Source organism: Perissodus microlepis, chromosome 22, assembly GCF_051167445.1.
Source record: "Perissodus microlepis isolate ML-2025 ecotype Zambia chromosome 22, ASM5116744v1, whole genome shotgun sequence".
Taxonomy (NCBI): domain Eukaryota; kingdom Metazoa; phylum Chordata; class Actinopteri; order Cichliformes; family Cichlidae; genus Perissodus; species Perissodus microlepis.
In genome coordinates this window covers 24,960,165-24,985,417 of record NC_140481.1, presented here as the reverse complement: position 1 = coordinate 24,985,417, position 25,253 = coordinate 24,960,165, and the positions used below count along the sequence as shown (strand labels likewise).

The 25,253-nt window shown below is 39.4% G+C and overlaps 2 protein-coding genes across 2 annotated transcripts; both read right to left on the bottom strand.

Annotated features, from left to right (window-relative positions):
• Positions 1–242: 242 nt before the first annotated feature.
• On the bottom strand, positions 243–3,587 carry smim13 (small integral membrane protein 13). Its single transcript, XM_084919445.1, has 2 exons — positions 3,105–3,587; positions 243–1,401 (listed from the first exon to the last, which is right to left on the bottom strand). The coding sequence occupies exons 1-2, from the start codon at positions 3,178–3,180 to the stop codon at positions 1,211–1,213; spliced, it is 267 nt and encodes an 88-aa protein (XP_084775571.1). The 5' UTR covers positions 3,181–3,587; the 3' UTR covers positions 243–1,210.
• Positions 3,588–11,040: 7,453 nt separating this feature from the next.
• On the bottom strand, positions 11,041–24,539 carry zc3h12ab (zinc finger CCCH-type containing 12Ab). Its single transcript, XM_084920022.1, has 6 exons — positions 24,349–24,539; positions 23,040–23,586; positions 16,140–16,279; positions 13,979–14,213; positions 13,785–13,885; positions 11,041–13,309 (listed from the first exon to the last, which is right to left on the bottom strand). Exons 2-6 carry the CDS (start codon positions 23,549–23,551, stop codon positions 12,363–12,365), a joined length of 1,935 nt encoding a protein of 644 aa, XP_084776148.1. The 5' UTR covers positions 23,552–23,586; positions 24,349–24,539; the 3' UTR covers positions 11,041–12,362.
• Positions 24,540–25,253: the final 714 nt, after the last annotated feature.

The following is a 25,253-nucleotide window of genomic DNA, read 5'->3' as shown; positions in this document are numbered from 1 at the left end:
AAACCACTGTGCTCAGAAAACAGAAACGAGTTTACACCTACTTCTCGAGGTAAGGAATTAATGATTACGAATCTTTTTTTTTAAAAAATGCATTGGTCATCTATGTTTCCAGAATCAGATATTTTGTGTAGTTTTGTGTGTATTTATTTCACTGAGAACTTTTTGTCAAAGCTCATTAGAAGTTTGAACTCTAAATGAGCAACATTTCCAAAGAAAAGAGGCAAACAGGGAAGAGCTCCACATATATTTATGGCATTATTTATTTGAAGCTACACAGAAGAAGAAAAAATGACTGCTCGTAAAAAGGTGCAAGGATTACATGTAGGAGAATTGTATTACATAAATATCTACTAGGCCCTGGTCAGCTTTGATCTGCCCTGAAGCGGACATGAAGCTACTTAATACGAAAAGGAGGCCATCGATTAAGAGTGGATGCCATCTAGACAGGCACTAATACAGACAGAGGCACGGGGATCTGGGCGGGGAGGTTCAGACATCACTCAGGCAGGTTTTCTGCTAACTACACTGCTCTTCAACATCATTTCCTCGAAACTTTCTCCTGCCTCTTCAAGTATAAAAGAAGATGATAGAAGAAATAAAGGTCACATTTTACACAGCTGGAATGAAGCCTCATCATTCGTTAACTTCCTCAGAGGCTTTGGGCATTATCTACTGGGTGAAACCGCTTCTACCTCATGGATGGTACTGCAAGTCGATAATACGTTCACTGTACACTCAGCAAAGACATTCCTTTCATTGCACTTCATGTTATAAAGAAAGCTGTCAGTTGCACAAATCTCTGTTCAGTTTTTTTTCTCCTGTTCTTCTTTAAAAAGTTATCTCTGCCTACTTTCTTCAAAGTAGTGCGTTCTTCTGCTAAAAAATACACAATCAAAACACTCCACACCGGTGGCAGGAAACAGCGTCACTACTGCAGATAACCAGAGGACCATGATGTTGCTGCTTCTTCAAGCATACAAACAGGTTACATAAAGAAATGGACAGTTATGTACGTAGATGGCTTTTCCCTTTGAAGCCAGGAGATCTGCCTGGTCAGTATAAAGTGTCCTGTGAGAGCGAGGAGGTGGAGGGCTGACTAGCGAGTATCCACGAGGTCCTTGTGTAGTGTCAGGTGAGCGGGAAATATCTGATGATCGCATACAGGTTTCATGTAAAGATGTGGAGGAAAAGCAGCGGCCGTCTGGATGTTCTACGAGGCGCTTTCTGGAAAGGCGACTCTTTGGCGTGCACTCCGGGGTCGATTTCGCATCGGGGCGCCGGCTGTACGTTCGCTCTTGGGTTCGGACGGTTGACTTTCAGCCTGCGGGGTGCCGGCGTCACCGACAAGCTCACGCAGGAACTTGAACTTGGACAGGAAGAGCTGCCAGACTACATACCAACCTGAGAGGTAAAAGAAAAAAAGTGTAAATGCAAATATCTAATGAGCCTATCATATGCCTTTACACACTGACACATGGTTTGAGAACTACACATTATGTGTGGGGAGATTTCACTGACACACTTTGGGCTCTTTAATACCAACTGAGCATTACATAAATGCCACAGTCACCAGATCTAAAGCCAACAGAGCTCCTTGATGTGATGAAACGGAGGATTCACGTTGTGGACGTCAAATCTGCAAATCTGTAGCAGTTCTCTGACAATTTCAAGTCAGATACGAGAAATTAAGGCAGCTCTAAATGCAAAGGTTGGTTCCGCTTAATTTAGCAAGGTTTACCTAAGAAAAAGGGCTGACAGTGTATGAAAAAAACAGTCCTAAAAACTAACTGTTGTAGCAAGTATGTATAGGTCCTCAGTCATCCAGGTCATAGTAATCCTAAGGAGTTTGGAAAGAAAGCGACAGGACTGTTTCTTCATTATCCTGTTTCTTTTCGCTCCGGGACCGTCTGTACATAATTTCGTTCGATCCCCATGATGCGAATGACAATAAAAGCTACCTTGAATATCTTGAAGTTTCGTGATGGGGTGTCGCCTCTCATCTGAGAAGCTTCTTCAGTTGTAAAACCAAATGGTGGAGAGTCCCAGGTATTTATACTCCAGTGGGGGTTGTCCCTTAAGAGGGCTGTTGACCCACTATTAATCACGTGCCTCATCACATTTCCTAGGTGTGAAAAAAAGGCGGGGGGCATTACCCACTCTGAGACCTTGCCTCACCCCAACCTGTGAGGGGTCACCTGAGTGGGGATGCGTGAGAGTAAAATTTTAACTCAAACACACAAAAGCCTTTTTTCAAACTTCTATTGTACAATTAAAAGGAGGCGAGTGGTGTAGTGTTTACTAAAGGAGCAGACAGAGCAATATGGTCTTCAAAGGATCCTGAATTAAAACTCTGCAATGCTTTTTAGCAGCAGGTGAAAAAACAGCTTTTAAAACTTTAATTTAAGGCAAAGTCTGCAAACTCCTGAAAATCAGATTCAGCCTACTTCATATACATGTGCTTTTTATGTCCTGGAGCACACTGTAATTAATGCCATGCGGCAATAAAGGTTATTGAAAGACCTTTACTCGTTTTTAACAATAAATTGCATTTTTCGGCAGTTGAAGGCACTTCTTGGCCTTTCTTAACTCACAAAGGAGACAAGAAACAAGAGAAAATTCACACTTACTGAAAGAATTTTACAGTTTTTTTCTTTAAAAGCGATTCATTATCAGAATAGTCGTTGATTAATTTAACATTTGACGAGTTAAAGGCTGCAGTAGTAGGCACATGAGTTTAAGTTTAAGGTAAACACGCATAAAAGTGAGTGTGAGCTAAATAAGAAAATCCAGAATGAGGCAAACAGCATTTTTCTTCCCTGTAGTCTGCAGATCATATGAGCCACAGTTAGTAAAGCGAAGGAGGCAGTAGATAAAAATAGAAAGGCACGCAGGGAGACTTTAAAGGAGTAGTTCTGCCTTTTTTAAAGGAGACTTTTCATTATGCGAGTCTCTTACTTTACACCCAGCTGCTATAGCCCTTTGTTAGCCAAGTTAGCCACCGAGAATGGCCACCAACAAAACACCAGACCCTTTAACATAATGTTGGGACACCAATTAAGAGATTTACATACGTGACTAACGAAGGTTTTCTCATATAAACTTACCAAACAGCATGAAGAGCAGCGCACAGATGAGTGTGGCCACAATGACCAGCACTGTGAGCCCGACACTCTGCCACATCGTAGCTGGACGTCCGGCAGCAACAACAGCATAAGGAGAATGAGGAGGACAGGGGTTTGCTCAACACCGCACGCAATACTGTGGCTGGCTGTGTTGGTGGAGTCAAAGGGCAGCGGGCCGAGACGAGAGGGACAAACAGCAGGGCATCGCAGGTTCGCTGCGGCTTGTTTTGCTAGCTCGTTGGCTAGCTTAGCTGCTAGCAGCGGTTTAAAAATCGATCGTAAAGGCCGGAAGAGTGGAACATTAGCTGACTGTAGCCGATCACAGCAGGGTAAAGTCCTCCTCCTGTTCGCTACATCACTGCAACATATATTTACTTGGGCTTTCGGACCAGACAGACGTGCAGTAAGCCACAACAAAATCGGCGTCGTGAGCCGACTCAAAGTGAGCATGCGCGGGTTCACGTTGACTTCTGGGTGATGTAGTTTATCTTTAATTCCGTGGGTTTTTTTCTCGATGGTTACAGAAGCAGGATAAAGGGGAAAAGGTAGTCTAATAAATAAAGAACATAGTTGAAGTAACAGCGCCACAGGCACACAGTGTACTTTGAGACAGTGCAAACATTTGTATGTACAACAGTGGTTAAAAAAAACAAACAAACAAACAAAAAAAACCCCAAATGACGTGAAGTAAAGGAAGTAAAAAGTAAAGCGGAGACTGTACAAGAGTGCAGCTCCCGTAGTTTATATAATACTTTAACAAGAAAATCATTGTCCGTAAAGCCTGTGTGTGACTCTCACTGACTGACCGAAAATTCAACTGGTTACTTTTGTAAAAGCCATCAATTTTCAGGCCCCAAAATATAATATATATTATATTAAACCGTGTGGGGAGAAGATGATGACACAGTATCAGAGGGATGAATAAAGCGGTGACGGGTGGGAGATGGCTGATCTCACCCTTTATCCTGAAGCTACTTTGAAGTAAACCATTCATTCATGGACATAGATTGTCAATTAGATGGCTGACTTTGACTTCAGCCATGGTGAACATGTAAATTTCCTTAGGTAAGAAAAAGAATGCAACCCAACCTATCATTAATGTTATTATTACTGACTGGATTGAGGATAAAGAAGTGTTGTGATTGGTCAGTGGTTTAACACACAGATCATTCCATCTCAACTGATCAAAAAAAAGAAAAAACTCACTAAAACTTATGTAAAAATTTCATGAAAAATAAATCAAATACAATACAATACAATCTTTGGCTGCTGTACATAAATATGAGTAATTAAAAATTATTTTGGGAACATCACAAATTTCAGCTTTATTATTTACAGAATCTCGGTCTTTCTAATAAAGTTAATTTGGATTTGGTACATTATGTCCTAACTGGGAAATATCTGACTGATGCTGTGAAAGAATTTTTTGTTCCTTTAATATCGGTGAAAGAGTTTACCTGATTTGAATTGTTTTAAATAATATTCTGTTCCTCATATATGAGAGAAGTTGTTATCAAAATATCAGTACTTTCCCTACAAGTGGTGGTTTTTACAAACCTCCGAGTGTACTGTCAATGATCGAGCGTCCAGATATTTTCCGGACTTTAAGTGTCATGTTGACTCGAGCTACACTGCCTAGAATCCATATTCACAGAGAAATAGTACCGGAAAAGGAAAGTGACCCCACAAAAGGAAATATTATATAAATGCCTAAAAATACACAGATCTTAAGAGTGATTTAAGCTTTTATTTATTTATTTTTTTGCATTGATAAAAATGATAGCAGGGATCTGATGTTTTGCATAGTAGCTGTTAAGAAGTGTATTTTCCCCGGGGAAATTTTTTAATGCAAATCAGGAATGGTCATCTTGGACTCTTTACCAAAAAACAAAAAAACAAAAAAAAAGAAAAGTTGATGAGAGACCCACGTGGTCTGTGCAGCCAGTCACTTAGCTCAATTAACACGTTGTTTGTAGAAAGTAACACAAAATGTGCATTTGTCAACAACACGATGTCAGCTAAAAACATATTTGTTGTGTGGAAATTAGGTTTTTGTGCTGGTGATCATGATCTAAAAAAATAAACCTCTGAAGATCATTATTAGCATTTATGCAGGATTAATAGTGTGTTATAAAAACTGTCCAAAACATTATCACATGATATTGTTTTATGCTTCATTGTGAGGGTTTGTGAGTTGCAAAGATGCATATTCTCCTGTAGGCAGAGATGAACCTAAAGCGAGTCATTTATTAATGGACTGCTGCAAAATCCAGGAAGGAAAAAATACAAAGTCCAAAAGGGGTAACTGGGAAACTATAAACCATAAACATAGAGGAAACCACTTCAAGGTGAACAAACGCTCTGATGAAGGACAAAGGAAAGCAATAATTATATAGATTATATGTGCACAGATGCGCAGTTTGGAGAAGGTGAGATGGCTGTTTACAACGACACACAGCTGAACTCAATCACAGAAGACGAGACACAGGAAGCAAAACTTAAAACAAAGACTGAGTAATGCTTAAAATAAAGCAGGAAATGAGCTCCCTGAATGGGGAAAAACACAAATCATGTAAATGAAAGTAAACACACACATAAAAAAACAGGAATCAAATGGATTATTTAAATAAAGAAAAATAAAAAATGCTGGGTAAACTTACCCATGACACGTTTGGGTTGTGCAGGCTGACAGCTGTCAGATAGTAGAGTAACTAATACAATAGAGTAAATTTACCACCATCACTGCAGAGTATACTTAGCAACAGACGGCATGTAATTATATTCTCATGAACCTGCCAAATATTTAGATCATTAGTAAATATTATATTATTATTACTACAGTATAAGTGAAATGTAAAGCATTTGCGACCAGAATCGTTGAACTGGTAATAAAACATATCACTTAGGAGTTTTTTGTACGTTCTGTTGGCAAACTTGACAACTTTTACAGATGCTGTTCTGTAAAAATGTTGAATATTTCCCTCTGAAATGTGCAAAAGAAAAACAACATTTATTTTTTAGGCCTTTCTGAAGCAGAAACTGTGATGAGATGCACAAAAAACATATAATCGTGTATTTCAGGAAGAATAAAAAGGACACCTCACCCTGATATTTACTGCACATCCTTTTGTCCCCCCAGTAAAATCACGAAAAAGATTAATATTACATGACTCAATGAATAATTTTTTTCCATTGACCACTATAACACTGATGAGTTATACCTGGCCTGCACATATGCTCTGTTTCTAAGTAGGTCTATACATGCTGGCAGACATTTTCATCCTCTGTTTCATTATAAGGGTTAAATGTGCCGTTCCATACTCAAAGACGGCTTTTTTGATAATAAAGCTTGCATGGATTAGGCTGTGCAGCATTTCTTCACAAGTCCAGCAGGTGGAGTCATTAGCAGCCTCCTGAAAGACGTGAAAGCCCACTGATAAAAGATTTTCAGCCAGCTGTCTGTGGGCGTTTTCCTGTATTCAGTCTTTGTTAGCAATAAAAGATTTCCAACTCAAAGGTCAGGGGACCTCGTTAGCAGATCAAATCCTGTGAAGTTTGGTAAGAAACCCCCACCTATGTTTTGTTACGCCCTTGCACTTTAATTTAATCGAGGTTGAGCGTCTAATCTGGAGCATCTAATCCCCACCACGTTCTTATGTGGGTGCAGAAAGTCAGAAGCGATCAGATTTGGCCCTGTGCCCCTCAGTTACACTTTCATTTCCACATTGGAAGACTTTAAACACGTAAAGCTCCATTACTGCTGCCAGTCTGTCTCTCAGCAGATATCTGACACCATGCATTGACATGTGAATACTTGCATTCACTCGTTCACTTAAAGAAGCCTCAGTATTTGCATATTATGCTGAGACGTGGACACAACATGAGTCATGCTACATGGTGGAAGAATGGTGCAAGTTCTTACAATTAACTGAAAGCCCCAAGGTAACGCTGTCATGTAAGCATGATAGATTACTCGGGCCTTTCACATGCTTCATTATTCACATCATTATTCTGTATTTTTTAGCAACCAAATCAACAGTTCTCTTACTTGGTAATAAAACTTGATTAAAAGCAGTTTTCTGTCATCTGTAGTCCAACAAACCTGACGAGTCAGATGCAGTTTTTTTCTCCACAGGAAGGAAGGAGACAAGTCAGATAAAGAGAAACTCCCCTTTTTAAAAAAAAACAAACAAAAAAACCCCAAAAAACCCTTTTAATATGACATGACCTATTAGCTATCACTACATGACCTTGTTACCACCATCTTAGCAAGACATAAATTGAAAAAACACAAAACCCACCAAAAAGGTCATATGCTATGAATAGCTCTGTTTTGCAATTGTGCAACAGTGAAGGGAAAGTGGAGCGCTGCGTGCAAAATCTTGTCAGTCATCAAAAGTACAGGGTCCCATGGTGGGCAGTGAACTTTTCAATCTAACCATCCGCATCAAATCTTTTGGGTAATATATATATATAAAAATACAAATTAAGTGTGTGCTTGAGGTCTTTTGAATGAGAATGTCCCATAATGTAGCTACAAGTTGCTCTCTGCTACCAGTGTTTCCACTCTGTAAGGACACACAGCAATGTGAGGACATTGATGCTCGTGGACCCTTACGGTCTCTGTTGCAGGTGGTAGTAGCTCCTTTAGCTTAGCCTGGGCAAACCCCAGTAGTTGAGGCCCGGCCACTCAGCTCGGTCACTCGAGGAGGACTCTGAGTAGAGCTGCTGCTCCTCAGCGTTGAAGGAACCAGTAAAGGTGGTTCAAGCATCTTAATGGGATGCTCCCCGGATGTTCCTAGGTGAGGGGTTTAGGGCGAGAATGACATTTTGGAGAAATTATACAAAATTCTATTTATGTCTAAAGAAGCAAATCATTTCATATTACCTTAATTCTTAAAGCTTAACTCTGCTGTCCAAGCTGAATTCTGCAGACCTGAATCAACTTGACTTTTGACAGTTTGGAGGGCGGAGCCCAAAGGAAGAGGGGTCCTAATGTGATTGGTCACTTTCAAAGCAGTGATGCTGCAGGTTTACTTTACTGCATTAGTAGCAGCAACACAAGCGCCGTTTTAATCTGTATTTGATTACAATTTGTATAATGAAGTTTGCTGAATTAACTTTAAAACTTTAAACCAGAGAGGAGGTGACACGTTGTAATATTTATACATATACTTGTAAGACTGTAGCTTTATAATTTTAATATTTTTGTCTATTTTTGACCAATAAATCATTACATTCAGTTTAAACACGTCTGTGGACGTAAGCCGAATTTAAAGGATTGTTAAGATAACCCCACTGTACACACCTGATCACAATTCATACAAAAACTTTCAAGCTATTGTGTTTACAAATTAACAGAATGACACGCTACCAAAAACATAACCACATTCGTCACTGGCTAAGGAACAATTTGAATATAAAATGGGTAGAAAATAATATGTCTGTATTAATATGTAAGTTTAAAGTCCCAAATTTAACATAAAGACACAAACAAACTGGGAGTATGTTGTGAACAAAATTAGTTTTTCGGTCTGTTTTCTTCTCTGTGCAGCTGTTTTTTTCTTTTAAGTTACACTTTACACAAGACCCGCACAACTGTGTCTCCTTTTATTGTTTTTAATAAGTGGGAGCTAATACCAGTTAATCCCCACTAACTTTCAAAGAAAGCAGGGAAAGTACAACATGAGCACATCACTGGAAAACTGTTTGGGCTTGAATGAGTCATAAATCTTTGACCTCATAGTCAGAGCAGAGGTTACTGTTTTCCTTTCCCCAGCAGCTTGTTGCCTGAGTTTCCTAATGTCCTGTGGCCAAACAAACTCCCCGTGTAACCGCTGTTCATTTGAAAGGACGGACAACCACGCTGCTCGTTAAATTCAGCACCTGCTTGATGCAAATGATGGATGTTCAAGTGTGTTTTCCTGTTTAAGGGCGGTAAAACCTGAAGCTGATTTTGGTGGAAGTCTCAGCAATTTTCTATTTGTTACCTAGAAAATTGATTCTTATCTTGTCCGCCTGCGAACAGAATTGACTTTATTAGAAAACAACGTGCGCTTTGTGTTCTCTTTGCTGAACCATAACTCACTTGTGGTTTTTCTGTCCTTACTTTCTGCTACAAAAGCAGTAGTGTGGTTACGTGCTGCAGAACAAGTTTTAACCTGCACTGCTGACACTTTGGTATTCACATTCAGAAAGTACTCCAAAATATACATTGAGTAAACAGCAGCTGCGTGGCTGCAAAATGAAACCAAGAACGGCAGTTTTTCTAATCGCTAAAGAACATTTGTACCGCTTCAGAAAAAACATTTTATTTTTTTTCCGCACTATAGCTGTCTGTCTTATCTAAATGTCCTCTTGGTGATATACACTGAAGCTAAACATGCTCCAGACTATACTCAACCTCAAGTCAAGCGCAGTGGTACGGTACACAGTGAAACAAGACATCGTGTGACTGCAGTTGTGGACCCTCATCACCACAAATACAGCACAGCATATGAACTTGAGTGCCATCTGATTCTTAATCCATAGGGTTGAATATGATGTTGGTCCACAATTTGCAGCTATACATGTTTAAACTCTTCTGGGATGTCTTTCCAAGGTTCAGAAGTGTGTTTATGGGAATTTTTGACCGTTCTTCCAGAGGTGCATTTGTGAGGTGAGACACTGAAGTTAGATGAGAAGACCTGGCTCGCAGTTTCCTCTCTAATTAACCCCAAAGTTGTTTTATCAGGTTGAGGTCAGGACTCCGTCAAGCTCCTCCAAACATCTTTTTTGACTTGCTTTGTGCACTGGTGGACATATTGGAACAGGAAGGCATCATCCCCAAATGAATGATATGAATGAAGTAAATTGGCCAAAACCAGGTGTTCAAAGCCTGGAGGAACTTACCGGAGAATTTTCAAAGCTATAAATGATGCCAAGGGGAGTGAGAGATGAAAGAAAGAGCCTAACTTTTGTAAATGAGAGTAAATGATTTCCTCTACATTTGCACAAAGAATATAAAAGCATGTTTTTTTCACTTTATAACAGGTTACAGAGTGTACAATGATGGGAACAGTGAAGGGGTCTAAAGACTTTCTAAATGCACTGTGGTTCTAGATGTTTGTGTTTCTATAGTGAGATTCTACTTGTAAAATTTAAGGTGTTCCAAAACTCGACAGGGTGTGTTTAAGGGTATTTACCTGTGCTGACAAGCCTCTCACATGCAGTTGATTTCCATCACTTTTAAGAACATTAAATTGGCTTGCATTCACCTCCTGGTGACCTCATCTAATTAAAACCAAACTGAACTAAACCATTCTTTAAAGATGCAAGAACTATCATTATCTAAATTATCATGAACACAGATTTTTAGACATATATACCTCTGATGGGCAACTTGAGAGTAAAAATAGAAAGGCAATTTTCTGCATTTTTATTCTGGTACTTCTTCCCAATTTGGTAAAAAGTAGCAGCGCCAACGAACTGCTCACTCAGAAGCGCCAACTTCTTCAATGGACAGCCACTTTCAATTGCAATGCAGTTGCACATGTTGGTTGGTGGGAGCCAACCTGTCTCCCAACAGTTACAGTTTAACTCAGGGACCTAACTCAGCTGATTGTCATCTGATTGTATTCCTATGTAAAAGCGAGGATGCAGAGTACCTATGTCATTTTGCAAGTAAATTACTTTTGCAGCAACTAGAGGTGAAATAATTTATGTTTTAGATCTTTGTAGTTCTGGTTGGACTCCAAACGTTAGTACTTAATGGATTAATGGAATTCCTGCAGAGCTACTGTATTTGTGAAGTTTGCCACTTTATCACAGTTATTCACCATATTATTACAAACACATTGGGTAAGTGAGTGGTGTATATATATCAAGTCTTTAAAATGCATGTAAATAAAGCACAATGTAAACAGCTCGACTGCTAATTGTTTATTTTTATTTCAACAACTTTCATTGTATCAGCATAAAAAGAACAGAATATATGTAGTAAAATAAAGTGGAATAAATATAACCGTTTTACTGTTTTACTGGAGGTGTGTTTTAAATTCCAGTTAGCTTGATATCACAAAAAACACATTAAATAATCTAAACTGAGAACATTAACCATCATAAAACTTGCAGCAATCCAAGTACAGACTTGAATCAGTTCATCTGGATGCAGCTCAGCTTCTTCCACTGAAAACGCTTCATCCAGGCAAACAGAATCCAATTTCCGGGACTATAAAACTGTCATAATCGGCTATATGGCAGGTTAGGCAGGGCCCAGGTGCAGCACATGGTGACAGACAGAATTAACTATAAAGCAGCTTTATTCCCGTACTTGGAGGCTCAAAGGAAATACAAAAAATAAAACTCTAACCACAAAAACAAAACCACACTGCAGACACGGACATGACCAACTAAGGAGACAGAAGGGGGGCAACAAACACTGAGACAATAGATAAAGAACCTTGAAAACAAGGCTGACTTAACAGCCTGGAGCAGAAAAACTCTAAGATAACTAAAAACTGAACGCTAACCGATGCATACTTTATACATGATGTAAATATAATTATGAAACTAGGAATCACATACAATATTCCACACATAATAAAAACTATTAAGTCCAGAAACAGAGAAACTCTGGCTCAAAGACCATGTCAAAAACAACTCTGACAATTGAGATCAACTACCATTTTCAGGGAGTGTATGTGAGAACGCAGCCATGAATATTTTATCCTGACACGTTGATTGACAACACTGCACAGTGATGTCTTAGAAACAATAGATGCATAGTGCCAATATGACACAAAAATGTATTTCAGTACGCAGCTCAGCACAGCACAGCCGGTTCTTAAATACTGTTGAGACACACACAAGGCGACCTTCGCAGTCATTTCCGAGCTTGTTGGTCATTCTCAGACCTCAGCTTCTTCCAAAAAGACATCAATATCGAGAACGTGTTCCTCATCCACACAACACACTGGTGACTGAATCTGACTATATAAGTGTATCTATGAAAGATAGACCTCAAGAGTGTCAGTTAATCCAATTAAGTAGCATTAAAAGCCACATGTTTGCTAAAATTTATAAATAAAGATACAATTTGTATCAACTGCATCCTGCCTCTAACGTGAGACTGCAGCGAGGCAACTCCAAAGAATTCAAATAGAGTTTTTAATCAAGGTGGATACCACAATACAAAACACACAAACTCATGTTAACCTTCAGTCTTTCCACTGAAAGACGAGTTCTCGGACTGGATTCGTCTCATCTCAGCTGACTCTGCAACTTGAGGATTTCGACCACGAGCATCTGTGGATCCATCATCTGAGGGAACATGTCCATGGCTGTATCTACCAGCTGGGCGCTGAAGATAGCGAGGAGCTTTTTCCGTATAACCTCTCTCTCCTCCCTGCTGGGACCTGGTTGCTTCATTGGAGGAGGCTCCCAGTGTGAGGGATCTCCCGGGAGGCTGCGGACCACCGCCGGTTGACCGCAGAATGGATCGGACCATTGTGGCCTCTGGAAGCTGTGGGTTTGGCTGCGCTGGAAATTTGTCAGTTGGCTGTATGGATTCATGCTAACTGGGTAAGCGCAATAGTTTGGATAGTGGGGCAGACTGTAGGGCATCATATCAGCACTGTGGCTGCTCACTGGCCCGATGTTGTGAGTTGGGAAAGCCAGCGCACTCCCACAAGAGGCAGTGCCATGTGAGCAGCAGCTGCACGGGGCACTTTTTGGAGGGCAGTACTGCTGGCTGCTGCTGTACGGTAGCCCAAACTGGTGATCACTCAGACTCCGAGGAGCTTCCACCGGCTGGCTGTCTATGGAGCCTAAACCAGAGTCCAGCTGCTCCTGAGAGCGGCTGTGCTGCACCGAGTTGTGATCAGACGACGCGTGTTTGCTGGACTTCTCCTTCTTTGATGAGGTCTTCTTGCTGGAGCAGTGACTTGCCTTCACCTGAGCTACCTTTTCATTTTTATGAGCTTTTTTTAAGGAGCTGCTCTCGTTTCCCAGAGTCAGTTTCTTCGCCATATCCTCCACCAACAGGAGGCTGAGTCCAGGCACAGGACTGGAGCAAGCTGAAGATTGTTTCTGAGAAGCAGTAGGCTGCTTAGCACTCTCTCGAAGCTCGTCTGCAAGAGCACGATTGGACTGTTTGGCTCGTTCGGGATGGTGGAATTTACATTTGATTCCATAAGTACATTTCTTCCCTGGAAAAAGAATAAACAGCAGGCTTTATAACTCCACCAAAGCAGTATTTCTTTTTTCATGCAGAGAAATGTCTCGGCTAGGCAACAGTCGAATAACAGCCCTATATGTATAGTAGTCTGCACATAATCTTGTTAAAGTAAGGAATTTTTCTAAAATACTGCTTTAAATAGTTTTTTCTTTATCAATTTTACACAAAGTGCAACAAAATACACTGAATCTGATCAACATTACACATTCTTTGAAATTAAAACTGCACCACTATACTTGGCAGGTAGGTTGTCTCAAGCACTGTGACGTTTAACTTGTCTTAGTGTCGCCTCCTTAATACTGGATTCTGAAATCTGAAATCTGTGAGGGCTGAAACCATCTGCTGGATCAAGATCTCCCTTTTTAACCCTGACTGTGTATTTGGGATCCATGTTTGCTGTACTGTGACCCCTGATGGCGCTACATGTCTTAAAAAAGCTCTCTCACCATAAGGACACGGCTGTTTTTTCTGAGTCTTTGGAACCCTCCGCAGGAAGTTCTCCAGGGTTGGTCCATGTCGACCGAGGGGATCATCGGGGGGCATAAACCTGCATCGGGGTGAAATGCAAACACCATCACTCATTGGTTAATTCAGGTTACTAGCTGGTAGGGATCTTGTGTATCAGGAACGCAAAACTCACTTGTTATTAACAAAGGAGTACATGAGCAGCCTCTCTTCGATGAAGCGCTTCCACTCCGGCTTCTCTCCCTGAAGGTCACGGTACATGTCGTTGGACACGATGATGCCGTCAGACTCAAAGGCGTGCTTGACAATGTAGCAGTCGTCATTACAGACCACCCGTTTGCCTGCATAGCGCCGCGACGGTGTGAACACCAGAATCCTTTTCCTCTCCAGCTCACGCAGAATTTGCTGATCTGGATGCCAAACATTAAATCAGAGAAATGATGAGCCACTATAATAAAGCCAGTGACTGATTATTCAAGACTTTGAATATGAGGAGAAGAATTCTGAATTTTTTCTGTGGATTTAACAGGGAGCCATTGAAGGGAAGCCAATATGGGATAAACATGATCTCGCTTCCCAGTCCTTGTCAGTATACTCGCTGGATCAACTGAAGGCTTTCCAAGGAGCTTTGAGGACAACCTGATAATAATGACTTACAATAGTCAAGCCTAGAATAAGTGAACAAACTAGTTTTCAGCATATTTCTAATTTTACAAACATCCTGTCTTAACCTCCTAGGACCACATTTTGGGTACTCAATTTTGCTCTACATGGGCCTGATATCCACTTACGAGGACATTATACTGCTACTGTGCTATCAAAATTTTAAACGAATATCCTCATATGTGGCACTTATTTTTCTTAAAAACAAAAATAAGGTAAAAAAAAAATCTGGTAATTCTTTGTTTTTACATTGATCGAGCCCCAATATGCCCAAATATCAAAGAGAAATTAAAAATGCATGTCGTGGAAGAGTTTGGGTCTTAGGAGGTTAAAGAAGTGCAAGAAAGCAATCACACATATTTTTAATGTGCTCACAAGGACATACCCCAGTCAAAATGACCATCAAAGTAAATATCTGGTTAGACACTATTTTTCTAAAATCTTTAGGGCCGAGTACAATAACTCAGTTTTAGAATCAGGAAATTAAAAGTCATCCAGCTCTTTATGACTATAAGACATTCCTATAGTTCAGCTAACTGCTGTGTGTCATCTGGCTTCATGGATAGATTAAGCTGGGTATCATCTGCATAGTGATGACACTGTATGCTATGCCTTGCCTTCCAAGGGAAGCATGTATAATGTGAATAGAATTCATCCCAGGACAGAGCCCTGTGGAACTCCATAATTAGAAAAATTGCAGAAGGAGCACAGTTTAACCCTAAAGGAGTGACTAGAGGAACAAAACAAAGAGCTTAATCTTTGTGGAGCCGAGAGGAGCCGCAAATTAAGCTCAGGGTCATCACTAAATGCCCATTCAGATCTTTATTTAACTCGTTCAGCTATAATAAAGCAAGTCCTGACTGCATATTAGTTTGTGTTTTTTCCCAGGACGCAGGTTTAAACATCTTGAATAATAACTGCAGACTTGAAATTACACCCTAACACAAAACCGTTTATCTGCATGAGCTGCTATCTATTTAACTACATTATCAGCAGTCACTTCCAAATATAGGTCACCACAGGCTAACTGAAATGATGATTATCATTTGGTATCACAAAAGCAAGACAAAAAAAATTAGAAATTTTTTTTTTTTTGCAGCACATGCTGCAGATAAGCTTTGTGCATGGGGGAAAAAACTGTCTGTGGAGTTTCCCCTTTTGCGTTTTACAGTAAACTGAGAATCAGCAGCTGATTCTATCAAACAATGTCCTGCCAGTTACATGCCTGGGTTTTAAGTTCACTACTTACAAATAATTTCTCAAATTATTTATTGTTCTGCTTTTTTATATTACCATTTAGTTTCAAATCTACTAGTAATCTACTTGATTACATTGAGAGTTCTTGCTTTAACTGCCATTAAAAGCTTCATAGGAGGCAATTCGGGGAAAAAAAAATGTAAATGTCTTTTTAAAATCCCCATCAAAAGCTTATAACACGTGCTGGGACATTCTGGGAAATTTTTGCTTAAAAAATATCAAAGGCATCAACTTTCTCTCAGCTTAATATATATTTTCACTAGTTCTGTCATGGAAATTGTACCACAACTTTCAGGTTTCAGTGCAGGTTTCACAGTCGGGCAAAGAAGGAAGTAGAGAAACAAAACAAAGCACGTGAATTCCCAGTGTTGTACCTGTGATGGGAACACAAAGCACGTGAATTCCCAGTGTTGTACCTGTGATGGGAACATCCGGCCTGGGCTGCTCCTTCCTCCATGAGGGAACAAACACAGTGATTTCAGTGTGGCCTCTGTCCAGGAAGAAGTTCACAGCCAACTGGATTCCCAGACAAGAGAAAACTTCCTTGTTGCCATGGCTAAATGAAAACCAGGAAAAATGAATAAGAAACCAGAACACATGCCCACACACTAACAGCTGGAGGGAAACTTCCCTGACCCACTTTACAACAAGGGTTATGGTGTTTATAATGGCACTCTTTGATGTTCACTTGGCATCATAGCTCTTATCAGTGCACCTTATTTACATTGATGTTAAAGATTACAATAGAACAAAGCTCTTTGTCTCCAACAGGTTGACCACAATTTAGGCACGAGTGCGTGGACTATTCTTACTAGCCACTTTATTAGGCGCACCTGTTCAACTGCTCCCTAACGCAAATATCTAATGAATGGAAGTAACTCAATACTTTTAGGCACGTGCACATGATCAAGATGACTTGCTATAGTTAAAAATAAGTATTTAAAATGAAGAAGAAGGTGATTTAAGTGACCTGGTTGGCCACGTTTCAGTATCAGCTGTTGATCTACTGAAACCAATCATCTCTAGAGTTTACAGAGAACGGTCCAAAAAGAGAAACTATCCAGAAAGTAGCCGCCCTCCTCACTTGGACTCACCAAAATCGGTCAATAAAAGACTAGAAACACAAAGCCTGATTTGATGAGTCTCAGTGTCAGAATTTGACATGAACAACATGAAAGCATGGAATTGTCCTTCCATTAATCAACAGTTGAGGCTGGTGATGGTGGTGTAATGATGTGGGGAATATTTCCGCTTAGTACCAATTTAGCATCATTCAAGCACGTTCATCTCTTTGTGAACACGATGTTCCCATCATCTGAAAACACTCCATGTCACAAACCTCAAATCATTTAAAACTCAATCCAGTCGAGCACCTTTGGGATGTGGTGGAACAGGAGATGGACGTCATGGATGTGCAGTAACAATGTGTTGCTATCATGTCAATACGACCCAAAAGGTTTGCTTAAAAAAAGTGGTCAGTGACACACTGACATCTGATCCATAACTAGTTCCACAGTGCAAAAAAAGCTGTCATTGGAACAGTACCATGAAAGAAAAATCGATGCTTATATATCCCTCTCATAATCTAGATGTGGTTCCACTTTATTTGATTTGTGGTAGTACCAATACAGGAAACAATGACCATGGAAAGAACTACCTTAAGAAATTCACGAATGATAGACGGATTGATTCTGCCCACTATGATTTTCCTTCAAAACTACCCCATCATCTGTTATATCACAATTATTTTTCCTCTATTCTGCAGAAATGTGAACTGGCTTGGAAAGAGCATGAGGCAGAATTGGCTCCGTGCCAGCATTGGCACCGAGTTGGCGGTAACGAGGTAAACAACTGAATCACTAGCGTTAGTGATTATGCGAGGGATTTCCCCAAGAATGATTTTTATCTGTTATGAGTTGCCCTACTTGACTATGACTTCTAAGACTGCTGTGAAGAAACTGTACTAACCACTGAGTACTCTTAACATTTATTTCACGTGTTGTATTTAAAAAAGAAAAATGTGTTGCAAAAAATCGTTACGTCACTAATAACAAAAACCAAAAACAGGGACTATAACAGTTCTATAAACCACTCTATATAACAGTCGAAATAAAGCAAAGCATCATAGTTCAGTTTCAGCCAAGCTTCAGCTGTTGGACAGATTGCCTCACATTTGTCTCTAGAAAACTCTGCAAACTGCCCAAATCATCACCCCTCCTGTGCCTATCAGCACAAAGTGTTGATAGCCAATGTCTTGTTTTGGCCAAGTTTGATTTTGACCAATTAGTCTTGAGTTTGTTTGCAAACTCAAGCCCTGTAGCCATACTTTTTATTTGTTTGTTTTTTAAAGGGATAGTCTTTGCTTTGGCAACCCTTCTTCTAATTGACTATGTGCACGTTAGCATATGCTACTTCCGGTGCGGAAACTCCTGTGGGGAGCTTTGTTTCCAGTGTCCTATTCACGCCCTGTTTACGGTCCAAAACAAGTTAAGCAAATGAATGAATCAAGCGGCGATTTACATTTCTATAGATGTCTTGGGCATTTACCCAATATATCTGTAAATGATGTTCATCGACTTGTCGATATTTTTTCCCCGTGCCTCAGAGCAAAAGAGAAAAGGGATTCAAATGTTATATTTCTCAGCTGTCCCCCATTTATCGCGGGTGTTATGTTCTAAAAATAACCAGCGATAGGTGAAATCAATTAGCCAATTTTATTTTTTGACGGTGCAAAACGTTTCGTGGACATTGTGGACATACAGTACTGCACTTCAGAGTCACACTGCTAGCGATCGATGCAGCGATTCTGTACTGTACAGGAGAGACGTCACGAGGAGATCGTCTGCAGCGATCAGGACGCAGGACACAATGTGACGTAAAAAAACGTGCAAACTTGCACTAAAAAAATCTGTGAAACAACGAGGTGAAAGGTGAACCGCGTTATTAGCGAGGGACCGCTGTAATTTTGAAGGTAAGTCACAACATATTCTTCGTAAATACTAATGTATAGAAACCCTTACCAACAATCATTCATTTTTTGTGTGGCTTTTTTCACGGTTTGTTAACATGCTGTGTAGGTGTGTACTTGACTAGCTGATATCGACATAAGGGGAAACATCTGGTTTGACTATTCTTCACCTGTAGTTTGAATGCTGAACATTTGCCTGTTTAAATCATAAGACCAGTCACTATACAGAGATGTGCTTCTGAATGTGGACGATGTGTCTTCTGCTGCAGAAGAGTGATGTAAACAACTGATCGATCTAAACTCCTTAAACGTCAAAATTGATCATTAGATTTTTTTATGACAACAGTGGGTTTTTTTACAACAGTGGTGAGTGTTCCCACCTTCTGCTCTTTGTAACTTAACGCGATCTTTCCGTTTTCGAGTTTTGGACATGATTTTGGAGTATATTTTCGCAGTAGCGATTGACCGCAAAGTAAAGCTACCGGAAATGTACAACCCCACATCCGGTCTCAAACCAGGAAGTTAGCATTTTCTCGTGCACAGGGTCAATTGTACTGTGATGAACGTAATGACAGTTTCATGACAGTTACATGACAGTTACCGATGCCTGTACAAGACATCCGTTAATGTGGCACCATTTACAATTACCATGCTAACTGATGCCTGTAGAAAGTAGCAGTTTCTATCAGGTGAATTTTCTGGGACGTCCACTCTTGGGTAGATTGTGGTATTATGTTGACACAACTGAATGTTTCAGGCAAGCAAACTGCAAAAACTTTTATAGAGGTGATCTGTATTAAGGGTGTACTTAGTTTTTCACAGGACGGCACAGAGTCATATGAAAAACTTTCTTTTCTTTTGACTTAGTTTGTTTCTAGCTGGCTCTTATCATCCACTTTCTTATCATCTAAGGTTAAAGGTAAGTTATTATCCAGCAGTTTTATAAAATTTTCACTTATTTAAATATTTACAACACTCAAAGAAAAGCTTAAAAAACTGTAAAGCTAAAAGCGAGACTTTATTTGAAAGGTAAAAATTTGCCTTTTAAAAAAACAAAACCCCGCCCTAACCCATGACAGGTTTTTAGTGGCTTGATGGATGTTCACAGCTATTAAAAAAAAATAACATCTGGCAATCGTGTGGCTTAAACAAAGTTGGTTGTTTTGCTTAGCGACAGCTTCGCAATACTTCTATCATCAACTTCCCAGAATAGCTGTTTCTAAACAAAAAGGTACACCACTACTTAGACTGTGATGATGTAAGTGATTTAAGTCCTTGGGGAATTTCTGAATGACATTGAAGAAATGCTGTTGAACCTGCTCCAGAGACATTCGTCTTAAAAAAGAAAGCGTTATTATAAGTACAATCTGATTTGCATACTCAAGAAGCTGCATGCCTGAACCTGCATGCCCGGCTGGGAAAGGCAAATGACAGACGGGGTGTATACTGTGCTAAAACAGATGTATACCCTAATTCTCTCACCCTTTCTGACGCTTCGGTGTATAATAAAAAAAATGCTTAGCACAACTAAACTTCCCAAATCACAGTAAGTAATCAGAGATCAGTGCCTGCATGCTTTTAGGTAATTTACTTGGGAAAAGGCAGCAGTCTTCGAAGCTGCAGTTTGCAGAACTGGTTTATTGTGTTCTGAGTAAAAAGAAAAAAAATTCCTCAGGTGATGCACAACACAAATACAAAACACACAGTGAGTGTGTAGTATAATCTCTGATGGGCCTAATCACTGAAATTGTATTTAAATCTTCAACCTAAAAGAGTATATACATAATTTATGATATTAAATATTTAATATTATGATTAGCAACTTATATTGGAATGACTGTTGGAATAGTTGAAATAAAATGCAATAATTTTAGAAATGTATCTGATAAAGTTCAAGACTTTTAACGATACGAAACGACGAAGAATATTGGTTTTGAATCAAATGTCTAACAGTATTACAGTTTCCCTGTATGCTGGATTTGGTGCTAATGTTGACACAGTAAACACTATGGGGCAGTATTATCATTATTTACAAAGAACGCTATGAGAAAAGTCTGTGAAAAAAAAATACTGTACAACTCACTCACTCTATGACTTGAGCAAAACTGTTGACCTCATGGGCTTAACAGCTAGTTTTAAATCTAACAAAATGCAGCACACAGTTCATAAAACCATTAGCATATTAGCATGCTAATGTCAGCATTTAGTTCAAATTGGATCTCACATATTTGCTAATCAAAAATTTTGTGGTATTGGTAGAAACCAGTTTTTGTAGATATTTCTGAGAACATGTTGGAATGTTGGGTTTGTTCCTGGCAGGGAAAACTGACAAATCTCTCTGCCAGTGTCCACCAAGTTGGAAAACAACTTGGAAAATCTGCAAAAAATTTTGTTACTTAGGCTACTGCAGTCCCAAGAACTGACTAATCAGTCACAGAAACATGACACGAGAAAGGAAAGCTTGGCTCGTAATGAAAAAAGAGAGAGATTTGAGCACTGCTCTAAATCAGGGGTGTCAAATTAAGGCCCTGGGGCCAGAATTTCACAAAACCTTTTACGTTTTCCAATCACTGCACAACTTTCAGAAAATGTGAAAGAGGACATCAATTTTACACTTTTTACAATTGTATTTTCATATTATGTACGTTTCACATATTTCATTTTCCCCACCGATAAAGACCCACCACATAGATCTTGTTTTTTCACTATCTACTGTAAAAAAAAAAAAAACTAAAAAAAAACCTTTTTTTTACGGTGGGTTCACAGCAAAAACATCAAAACAAAACAAAAAAGAAAAAAATATTCCTCATTCACTGGTCTGACGCAGTTAAGATTAAAGTGGGCTGTATTTGGCCCACAATGTAAAATGAGTTTAACAGCCATGTTAACAAATGCTTTTTACACCAGTTTGTTAACATTTGACTTTATAATCTTGTATCAGGTTTTAACAATTATTTGCCATCCTCATAGAGGGATCTATTAGTTATAACAATGATTTATTACCCTTACAGTTGAGTAAATAACAATTCATTTATAAATAATCTTTGTAAATATGTAAATATGTTCTGTGTCCTGTGTACAGTTTGTTTGTATATGTGTTTTTCTTGCTGCTGTTACAACCAAATTTCCCCTTGTGGGACAATTAAATGATTATTCTATTCTATTCTATTCTATTCTAAAATCCATGCTGTTTCCACATTTTGATTAAAAAACCAAACCAGAAAAAAAGAGATATGACACTACCTGAAGAGCATAATTTAACCTATTTGTGTTTAAAAAGCTGCTTTTGTTCTGGGTTTAAACATGCTGAAAGGTAAATGAAGCATCTAACGCTGCTGGACCACTGCGCACAGGCTGTCACCAGACAACCTCCCACTCAGTCAACTCCTACTCCTAACTGAAACTGTGACTGAAACTGCAGATGGAAGCTGACTGTCACAATGACCTGATTTTAGCTGATTGTCATACAATTAGAAGGAATTGGATCTCTTAAAAAACTGAATTAAATCAGTGGGGGTGTTGTGGTGTAGTTAAATGTCAAGGACTTTATGCCTGGTAACCTCAAAGCCGCACTAAGATTGAAAGTAGCTTGTGAAGCTGCTGTGAGAATCACGATAAAACCAAAAATTAACCAATTTACTTTCTTTGACTGAAAACAGAAGTTATCTATACTAGTTACAGCAGAAAAAAGGTTTTTGTTAGGGCAGAAATGTATTATTATATTCATTAGAAATAAATCTACAGACTATTTTCTAAGATAATTAACGGATTTCTCTGTAAAATGACAGAAAATTAAGTAAATGCCTGTTATATCTAATTTTCCTCAGTTCAACCCCCAAAATATAGCTTAGGATCATAAACAGAGGCACTAAGTATTCTCAAGTATGAAGATGAAATAGCTCGTTTAGCCTAAACAGTTATTTGCATATAAAACATTGATTAACTGATTAATCGTTGTGGTCCTACATTATTCAAAACAGACAAGAGCAGCTCATTCATCTGCTTTTTGAGTGAAAACCAACTGAAAGTATTATTGCCTTATCATATAATCACTGCAGCTCTGATACATAGAAACTCCATAATGCAGAAATAGAAATTCTCTGACATTTAACCTGTGAATTTTGGACAATACTGCATAAAAAACATTATTTACAAGTCATGAGACACAGTAATGATTCTGTTTTCAATTTTGGATCAATCAGATGATCGGTGGAGCACGCAGGAGCTTTAAACAGTGGATTTGGGAGATTTCTGTTAGAGAATGGACTTGGTTGGCATATTCATGAGCTTTAACCGATATCATAATCAATCACTCAATATCAGTCTAGCTACTGATTAGTTTGCTCACCTCATGGCCACATTGCTGCCGTCTATAACGATGGGTCTCAGAGTCTTTCCTTCCTCACCAGTCTCCTCTTTGCTCTGAGGAGAAGTACCAGCTACAGGCAGCAGCAGTGTAGGGCCCGATGGCTGGGTTTCTCCTCTGGGCACCAGCACCGACATTGTGGTCACCGGCCCCTGATTGGCCTCCTGAACAGGCCCGATCCGAACCAGCTCCCCCAGCACTTTATCCGTGTCCATGTTGGGGCCGAACTTCTGCTGAACAGCCTGTACCTGAGCCGTGGAGTAGCCCAGCTTGTGGAAGAAGTCCAGCTTGGACTCCAAGAGCTGCGGGTCCGTGTTCGGGTCAAGTTCACCTTGGTACATGGTCTCACAGAAAGGACGGCAAGAGTCGTGAAGTGGGAGCAGTGAAGGAGAGACCCATGCAGAGGTGTGGGAGTGTGTGTGGCGGTGTGGCTCTGAAATGAGGGTTTTACTCCACGTCTGCACAGCTGGGCAGAGTAAAACATCAGTATTCATCTCTTCTCAGTGGGTGAAGCCCACTCACGTCACACCTATTTGGAAAACAGATTAGTCAGCTTATTGATCAACAGAAACCGGAGCCCTGTAAATACACACAATCAGCAAAATGTGTGAACCAGTTAAACATTAGCATTATTATTATTTGGGTATCAGTAATAAATTCAGTACAATGTCAGTATCATAACTGAGTATCCATGAAAGCAGAGCTTAGAAGTTGCTGTAAGAAAGTTCAGTATAGCTAAATTTAATGTGTAACTATTTACTACAGTTATGGATTAAAAGCATAATATATTATAACATTATATCATATAATATAATGATTTAAACAACAGTAAACATTTCCTTTATTGTAGGCAATTAACAGTTAACAAACTGTTTAGCTTCTTCTCTTATTCCTGTAAATATTTTGTGCTAATGAGGTGAATTTCAGTTGTGATCGTTTTTTAAACTATTAACACTTTAACCTTACATTTCCCTTAATCTCAGACTGACTTTATTTGTATTTGAACTACTTTTTGTGTTCTTATTAAAGATGTTCTTACACTAATCCTGTGTTTTGTTGCTGTTGTTTTTGAATTACTTCGTCATATTATGACACTAAATTTACAGCTGGGTGAATCTCAAAAAAAGTTACTTTACAATTTGAGGTAAAACAAAGAAAAGCAGCACTTCTACCACACGTTTGGCATTCCTGCTGGAAATGTCTATCTGCCGGTGCAGAAAAGATGAGAACACAGAGGTTTAGTTTAGTTTTCCGTTTTCACTTTTTCACAAGTTCACAGAAAGAAACTTACCGGTGTATTAAAATGTGCCAGATGCGTCTTTTATCCCTCTCGGGTTTGCAGTGAAGACACAACAGGGTTGTCGGCAGCTGTCGCGGCTGATGCGAAGCTTTCTCTGTTTGAGTAATGAGTCGATACAAGGAAGTTGGGGTTTTTCTTTTCTTGACACAGCAAACAGCCAGCAGACGACCAGCGTGCCGGAGTCACATGCTGGGAATCCAGCGAGTTACGACCTGACGAAATGTGACTCTATCCGTGTTCGTCTGATTAATTATGCAAGAGCAAACCAGGAAATACAGGTAATAAGCACATTAACCTGCCAGGCCAGTGTGCAAGAAATATAGTATTAAAACATATTACCCACTCGGATATTAGTCGTTTCGTAGCAGGTAAGTCAATAAATAGTTATAATACAATACGCTGAGTTTTCCTAATAGGCTATATTACATGTAGCCCCAGTTTATTTGTGCTTAGGCAGTGCCCAAAAGATCCACTAGAGGGCCTCAGGGACACACCTGTGTGCCAGTCGCCATGTGACAAAAATAAGTTTGTGGGCATATTTGTCGACTTAATTGTAGATTAATAAGTATCCCCTATGAAAACCTAACAGGGCTTTTTGTGAACATACTGTATACACTCACTATCCACTTTATTAGGTACTGGCTAATACCAGGTTGGAGACCCTTTCACCTTCAGAATTGCCTTAATTCAAATAGATTAAACAAGGTGCTGGAAATATTCGTCAGAGATTTTGGTCCATATTGACATAATAGTGTGACACAGTTGCTACAGATTTGTCAGCTGCACATGTGAAGCCCCCATCCACCACCACTGCGACCTCCAAAGGTCCAAAGGTGCTGTATTGAATTGGGGACTGTGTTTTATTTATTTATTTTTTATGTATGCATATATTCATT

Excerpts from the sequence above, each read along its gene's own strand:
- smim13 (XM_084919445.1), bottom strand. The coding sequence starts at position 3,180 with ATGTGGCAGAGTGTCGGGCTCACAGTGCTGGTCATTGTGGCCACACTC. Across the intron at positions 1,402-3,104 it reads GCTGCTCTTCATGCTGTTTG|GTTGGTATGTAGTCTGGCAG; the intron begins GTAAGTTTATAT and ends TTTACCTCTCAG.
- zc3h12ab (XM_084920022.1), bottom strand. The coding sequence starts at position 23,551 with ATGAATACTGATGTTTTACTCTGCCCAGCTGTGCAGACGTGGAGTAAA. Across the intron at positions 16,280-23,039 it reads GGCAGCAATGTGGCCATGAG|CCATGGCAACAAGGAAGTTT; the intron begins GTGAGCAAACTA and ends GTTTTCATTTAG. Across the intron at positions 14,214-16,139 it reads GCCGGATGTTCCCATCACAG|ATCAGCAAATTCTGCGTGAG; the intron begins GTACAACACTGG and ends TTTGGCATCCAG.